The following is an 8026-nucleotide window of genomic DNA, read 5'->3' as shown; positions in this document are numbered from 1 at the left end:
GTGGTGGTGTGGACTCTAAGCGGCCAGTTTAGAGCTCTTAAGCAGCCTGTTACTGTTGCTGACAGCAGCCATTACTTAGGCCAGTAGACAGAATGTACAAATGAATGCCTTTTGTGGGGACTTTGATCCTTTAGTGCTCATTTCCATAGCTGAGCTCTGGTTGGGAAAAGAGAAGAGAGCCAGGTTTTCTCCAAACCCTATTATGACAGGCATAATTGAAATCATTGTTTTCCACAGTCATAGTCTTCAGAATGGAGAGACAATTGTCTCAAAGAAAATTGCAAAGCCATCCGATAGGTGGTTCATGAAACTCTGGCCACAGTCGCATTGCTTGCCTTAGATATTAATTTATCTATGTTTCTTATTGCTTGCATGGACAATATTCTTCTTCACCCTCATTTGAGGCTCTCATAGGCACTGTAGCACTTGCCATGATTTCTGTCACGTCCACTGTCTCATGGAGTGTTGATACCAGAGGACAGGTCTGCAGAAATGAGTTTACGTGGAAATTACCCTGCCTGGGGGAGGACTCCAACAGCCTGCCTCAGCAGCAGCAGCCACTGCGCGATGGATTGCATGCGTACGTGCAGGCTAAATAATGTATGATTCAAGACAGGAATGTGGTCTGTATTCATTTTTGGAGAGTAAAAGAGTTGGCATGTCAGTCCCACAGGAGACTTTATCCAGGGCTTTACCCTTGAGTGGATAAAAGAGTACAAATTCTCTTGCGCTGGAGATGAATGAAAACAAATTGGGGAGACCATCCCAGAGCAGACTGCTGTGTGATGGAGTCCAAGTCTACCCCAAACCACCAAACCAACTGCTTCAGGATCCTGCCAGCAGCCAGACGCTGCAAAGAGAATTGACTGAAGTTTGGCATCGAGACCCCATGATTCCCAGCCAAGGGGAATTGCATGCAGAAAATATTTAAAATTCTCTTTGTAAAAGAGTTATGTTTTCAATCAAAGGGAGAAGTAGGTTTCAGCTCCAGACCAAGTCTGCTGACACATATATGTGGCAGTGTTAGTAACAAAGGGTGGAGGCGTGGGGAGGTGAACAGTGTATGCACTTCAGGGTAAGAAGCTGAACTTTGGTGAGATGAGGGGGTGGTCAATGAGTAGTTTTAGGCCATTGAGTTATTGTCATTATTCCACAATGGGGACTTTACTGGCCTTGCTAGGAGAGGGGATGGATCTGTAAGAAGCAGTGGTTCTCAACCAGGGGTGATGTCATAGCTCCAGGGCACCTTTGACAATATCTGGGGACATTTTTGGTTGCCACAACTTGGGGGGAGGATAGCACAGCTGGCCTCTAGTGGTAGAAGATGGGGATACTGTTAAATATCCTGCAATACACAGGACAGCCCCTCACAACAGAGAACTATCCTGTCCAAAATCTCAGGAGAGTCAAGGTGGGGACCCTCGTTAAAAATGACCTGGTTAAGGTCTGTGCATTACAGTGCCACCTTCAGCCAGGCATCCATCCAATATCCCTTAACTTCATGTAAAGGATGGTTTTTAACAATTTGCTTTACTCTATTGGTATGTGAATGTTTTTTTGAGGTACCAAGTGCTTTCGGTCCAAGCAAACAGGAAAGCAAGCAAGCAAAGAAAAACACAACTCACATCCCTCTCCGATTTTTCTCCAAAGTATCTAGCTAGGGGTTGAAAGCACAGACGGGCTGCCCTCCAAGCCACACATTCTCCAAGATTGTAGGAGGACCTGCTTGATCCACTTTTCAAATGTGAAAAATGAGGCATATTAACAAAGCACACTAAATGAATCAGCTGCTTGGGATGATCTACAAGCCAGTTCATTTTCCTGTTATTAAATAACAAAGCATGAATCCTGACAAATGAACCCTCTCGTTTGACATTATTTGAAAAACTCAGAGCACGCTTGCTTCTGATGGTCACTTCCCCTTTGAAATTAAATTTAAGGTGAACTTCATTTAAATTCTGATGGCGGGGGGAAGGGCTTGTGGACCTTCCTTTGATTGTTGACTGTTTATCATCATTGGTCTTTCCATCTCCCTTTGTCCTTGGACAGGCCAGAGCTCCCGGCAGGACACCATCCTGCAGAGTTCTCTGCAAGGAGGGGTTTTGTGTTTCTTGGTGCCCCTACCATGAAGAGGCAAGGTTCTGTATGAGCATCCTGGGGAGCTGCAGTCAGGCTCCCCAGGTTGAAACTGGGGTTCCAGCTGTGTGACCTTGAGAAGGTCATTGGCCCTTTCTGTGCCTCAGTTTTCTCATTTGTAAACCGTGAAGGAAATGATTTGCCTCCTTGGATTGTTCTGAAGATAACATATAATATGCTCAGAAAGCAGATGGCAAATGTTACCTATAATTATTAGAATCATTAAGAATAGCATCTTCCAAAATGGATGCTAAGTCATTTTTTTTTTTTTTAACTTCCTAAAGAGGACACTGGTGCCAATCAGCGGACTTTAGCAGTGCTGACATGTGGTTAGGGGGGCTTTTGCCCTCGTGTCAGAATCCCTAACAGACCTTCCCAGCAATGCCACCATGAATAAAAACACATCTAAGCAAAATCTGCTTACTTCCCAAGCATGCGCAGCTTCATGACAAGCTCTCTGTCCCCCTCCTCAGTGGAGCACCGTCTGAAGCCCCTCTTCTGGAAGCCTGCTGTTGCTCTCACACCTAACAAGCTGACACTGCAGATTCACAGCCTTGCCCTGGTACAGCTCAGAGGAACAATGTTCTGTATCCCCAGACTGGACGTCCTCACCCTTCCTAAAGAGGATTTATAAAGTGTGACTTTGAGGTGGCAAAGCCAATTTTATCTGAATGAAATAATTTTTTTTCTAATATTTTAAAGTGTCTTTCTTAGTGCCTCAAAATGATTTAAATGTTAATCAATGATAAAATTGCAAATCCGTCTAAAAACAAAGAATTGGGAATGGAATCAGAACCACTTTTAATCAACTAAGTGGCTGCTCTTACCCATTGACCCCTAAAGGTTATTGACGCTCCTTTTTTCCCCTTTTTTTTAACGATGCTGTAGTTCAATTATTTGTCCTTGGTAGCCAGAGTGTGCAAAATCACTTTTGCTTTTCACAAATTAATTCGTTTAAGCCTGTGCGTTCGTCAGACGTTATGGGAAACTTCTGCCAATGTTTTGTTGATTAAAGGATATGTATTTTGAAAATGAGTACAGAGGAAGGAATTTATAGTTCTTTAAACAAAAGCGATTTATAATGTAGGCTGCTACCTGAATCGTTCAGTGTATCAACGGATAAATGAAAATATCAAGGATTAGCAAGAGTGTTGGCACTGGGTCTTAAAAAACCGTGCATTTATTGATTCAATGAGACTGAGAAAGCCTACATCTTTCAGTAGAATTTCTAGAACTTATAAACAAGAATAGGACATAGAAAACCACTCTTCATTGTATGTATTTTTCAAAGGGTTTTGGAAATACATCTTTCTCTACAAGAATCTGGTGCTTCTACTTCTATTTTTAAATTATATATATCTCATTTCCATGCATACAAGTTCTCTCTACTTATTCCCACTTTGATTCATTTTTGACCATTTTGTTTTAATTTTTCCCAGTGAATACAGTGTGCCCTTTGGAGGGCACATTTATGGTTTTAAGCACCATGCAATCTACTAAATGGTGTCTAGTTATGGAAATGCTTGCAAAGACCCCTGGGGTGAAAAAAGAATTAAGTCAACACAGATTGATCACCCTGTAGTTGGTGCTTTCTTATTTGATCAGTCAGGGACTCACTTGGTCTGAACCGGTCCATCTGATCTGTGAGACATAAAGCTGGAGACATTTTTCTGGCTCCCTGGTGGTTTTAAAGGTTCTGCAATGGGAAAAGTGCTTTAAACAAAGCCTCATTTTAAAGGAAGCCTGAGTACAGAATGGAATTCAAAGAATTTGGAGAGAGGGGAGGTGAAAGTGGTAAGAAACAGCCTGAAAAAAGCTGGGAAATTTAAAAGACTAGTGCACAGGAGGGAAATCAAAACTAAATCCCATCTGGTTGTGAGATACACTGACCAGAACGCAGCTTCAACAAGGCCGTGTTAAACACCTACTAAGTGCAGGGCTTGTAAACGGGGAGAGCTTACATGTTCCCCTGTGTTCGAGGCAGGAAGTAGATTTCATAGGTCAAGAAGGAATTTTTTTTAATGTCAGCCAGGAAACTATTCAGCTTTATGCAGATATGACATTCCAAAAGACAATGAATAGTTGTTATTTTATTCAAATATTGAGAACAGAAAGCATTCTCCCGTGTCATTCACTTTCAAATTCTGTGTTAAGTATGTTGCTCTTAGATTAAGCCATACTGAAGAAGTGGTTGAGTGTAGCTAACACCAAGGCTTCCAGCATGGAGACTGCAAGAATGACAGCGGGGCAGAAAGCAATGCGTCTTTGCAATGGGTCGCTGTGCAGGGAACGGAAAGCAAAGACCCAAGGGAATCAGCTATAATATAGCCTTACTTCCCATATCCAAGAGGCCTTGTCTTAGAGCCAGTTGGGAATAGAGACAAAGGCATATCTGAAATCTTGGAGGGTGTAAAATGGATTATTATAACAAGAAACAAGGCCGAACAATGCCTCCTATCTTTATGGGCCAAGTGCTGTGATCACTCAATTTTTATTGTATGGGGTATAGCTTGAGTGTTTAAGAAACCCCCACTGGCTGTTGGATAAGTACTCACTTCTCACCCCTGATAGAACAGCTGATGAATATTCAGGTTAGACATCTCCAGCGTGTCCCCGCTGGAATCATGATGAATGCATTCACTGTATATTTATATAGCATCCTAGATGACAGTTGAGAGAATCTAGGATAGATTTGAAGGTGAAGATCACTGGGACTTCCCAAGTGGTGCTAGTGGTAAAGAACCCTCCTGCCAGTGCAGAGACATGGGTTTGATCTGTGGGTTGGGAAGATCCTCTGGAGGAGGAAATGACAACCAACTCCAGTATTCTTGCCTGGAAAACTCCATGGACAGAGGACTGCAGGTTACAGTCTATGGGGCTGCAAAGAGTTGGACATGACTGAGTGCACACACAAAAGACAGATATGACTCACAAATATCATGATTGTGATTATTATTATTCAATTTTTTATATTGCTAACACTTATTGTGCAATTAATGATGCCCAGGAACCAGTCTATTTGCATTATTAGCTCACTGAGTTTTTGTAAAGACCCTGTGACGTAGGAGGTGGGTAATTTTTTCCTCCTCGTTTTCATGAGACTATTGCATCACAGAGAGGTTCAGGTGCCATCCGAAGGTCACACAACCAGTAATGTTCATATCAGGGACTTAAACCCAGTTGGTCAATGTATTTTCAGAACTTTTGAAGATATGCCTGTTTGAAAGGAAATAAAGAATAATAATGTCTGCTAATTCAGGCATATATAGGTATAAAGACCCTCACATTGTATTTTCTCAAGTCACTGAGGGTCATCTTATCATTTCCATTTTGTCATAATAGTGTGACAAGTTTGACCAATGGTTCTTTCCTGAGAAAGATTTCTCCGCCCTGGAGGATACTTGGCAGTGTGTGGACACGGTTTTGGCCAACAGCTGGGAAATGGATGCTACTAAAATCTGGTGGGTACAGGCCAAGGATGCCGCCACCTGCCTGCAGTGAGCAGAACAGCCCCCACAAGAAAGGATTATCCTGTCAGCTTGTCAGTAGTGCCTAGGCTTAGACTTTGGATCAGAGTGACTCCAAGAGAAGAAAACAGTGGCTCAGCCTGCAAACAGAGCGTTCACCAGGAAGGAGCAGATTTGGGAATGCGGAGAACAAGATCAGATAGAGGCATTCATTCATTGTTTGATTCATAGCATCTCTATTTATGGAGTGATCACAATGAAGAGTACAGGTGAGGAAAACAAATATGAGAAAGTTTCTTTGGAGAAAAGGAGGGAACGCAGAGTAGAGGCAAAAGCAGAGATGGCTTGCTGTCAAAGGTGAGCTAGGGGCAGAGCCCTGGTGCACCAGGAGGGAACTGTGCTGGGCCAATCCAGAGGCAGAGCCAGAGGGCGGGAAAGAGCAAAGGATGTTCTCAGAAGTGCCCCGGAGCAGAGTGTGCATGTGTGGATTGGAGATGCTGAGAAGCTTGCATTGCTTTCGAGTTGCTCTGCTGGCCTGGGAATAGGTTGCTGGCTCTGTTTTTCCAGTAACAGCCTTTTCTGTTTCCAGCAGTCCTATGCACCAGCTCCCCACCCCATGGCTCCTCCCAGCCCCAGCACAAACAGCAGCAGCAACCACAGCAGCAGCAACAGCAGCGGGGAACAGTTGAGTAAAACCAACCTGTACATTCGAGGCCTCCCACCAGGCACCACTGACCAGGACCTAATCAAGCTGTGCCAACCGTAAGTGTCCCCGTTCTCTGCGCCATTTCCACCTGCATCCGTGTTGCCCCCCGGGGCTCACCCATATGGGGCTGGCTTTTGTACCCAGTGCACCCTGTGAGAAAGACTCTGCTGCACAAATGGGACTTATATTTGAGATCTGAGTCTAGCTTATTTGGGGAAATGGAATTTGTTTGCCTTTTGCTCTGAAAGAGAAGCGTTTTGAGCAGAGGGAAATAGGGGTGCTGGCTGATGTGCACATATTGACTGGAAAGATGAGGAGCAGTCGTGGAGTTGGGTTCTCACACCTGTGGCTGGTGGGACTTCACACGTTGTGGCTGGTGGGACTTCACACATTGTGGCTGGTGGGACTTCACATGTTGTGGCTGGTGGGACTTCACACGTTGTGGCTAGAGGAACCATTGATGAATCTCATGAAAGAAACTGCTTTTTTTAAAAAAAATTTTTAAGAGAGGTATTAGTGATGGAAATCACAAAAACTCAGAAGTTGTAGATTTCAGGATGGTCACTTGCTAGTTGCGAAGCTTTTCTGGCCGGTTCTTGTTTGGTAAATATAAGTTCAGCTGGGACCAGGTAACTGGAAGATCAGAAGGCTAATCTTTTCGTATCCTTGAAAACATCTATTTCCAAGCCCACTAAATATATTTCTCACCAAGGCCAAGAACCACAGTCACCAAGTAGTTTGATATCTCCCAAGAAATATGGTAGCGATTAAATGCCCTTCCAAAATGTTTTCATTCGCCTACTATCTACCAACACTTATGTTATTAACTCTATTTCTGTGCAAATGAATTAAACATATTTAAGTTTATCCTTCAAATAATATGAATAATGGATAATGAATTAAGAATCATAGTCCTTAATTTTAGATTGCTGATTATTTTCAAAGTAGTATCAGTGCAGCTGTTTGTTATTTGAGTGTGCCTTAGCTGGGTATTTTTAAATTAGGGAAACTATTACTCAGTATTTCTTCTGCTCTTTTGCAATGCTTTTACAAGAAGGTCGAGAGGATATTTCTTTTGTAAATTTTCCAACCTCTAAAATATTGGAAGAGGAAAACAAGGCAGATAGTATTTATTTGCCTTTGTCCTGGTTTTGAAGATTGGGAAAAAATACGAAACAACAGGAAATGGCAGATTAGATGGAACACAAATACATAACATGATCATACATGATCAGTGGACAGGGAAGTATGTAGATTAGGGAAGTGCCCCCCACCCTGTCCCCCCCCCATCCCTGCTACTATCAACTGTCTTGATTTGTGAAAGAGGTAAGAACATTGGAAAATAAATACTTATTTGAAAGCAGTTTTTTAAAAAAGAAAGATGCCAGGGCTAAGACATACAAATATGTTAGGTTTTGGTCAATAAAATGTTGAAGTTGGGAATTGGTTAGTAAATCACTCAACAGTTTTTTTACTTCTTGCTACTGTTAGAAAAAACGAAACTATTTTGAAAAGTAAGGTCATTGCAGATATGAAAAATGATAGACTTTACATTAGAAGCTTCAGATGAAGAATCTCCTGGAATGGACACTGATGTGAAGAAGTAGACTGGCTATTATATTTGAGTGTGAATCTCATTCATAAAAACAGTGGTAGGTATTGAGGAAAGATCCCTACTGCTCTCTACCACTCAGAGAGCTTGTGGAAGCATAGATGT

General features: G+C 42.5%; 1 protein-coding gene across 1 annotated transcript in view; it reads left to right on the top strand.

Annotated features, from left to right (window-relative positions):
* The first annotated feature begins 5614 nt into the window (after positions 1-5614).
* Positions 5615-8026, top strand: part of RBMS3 (RNA binding motif single stranded interacting protein 3) — a 620879-nt gene continuing 618467 nt past the window's right edge. The window contains exons 1-2 of the mRNA XM_052644461.1: positions 5615-5677; positions 6193-6365. Of these exons, the coding sequence (XP_052500421.1) occupies positions 5615-5677; positions 6193-6365 (236 nt within the window). The remainder of the gene's footprint in view (positions 5678-6192; positions 6366-8026) is intronic.

The sequence above is a fragment of the Budorcas taxicolor genome, chromosome 1, assembly GCF_023091745.1.
Source record: "Budorcas taxicolor isolate Tak-1 chromosome 1, Takin1.1, whole genome shotgun sequence".
In the NCBI taxonomy this organism is placed as follows: Eukaryota; Metazoa; Chordata; class Mammalia; order Artiodactyla; family Bovidae; genus Budorcas; species Budorcas taxicolor.
The sequence above is the reverse complement of the archived record's forward strand: the minus strand, read 5'-3'. Positions and strand labels throughout refer to the sequence as shown.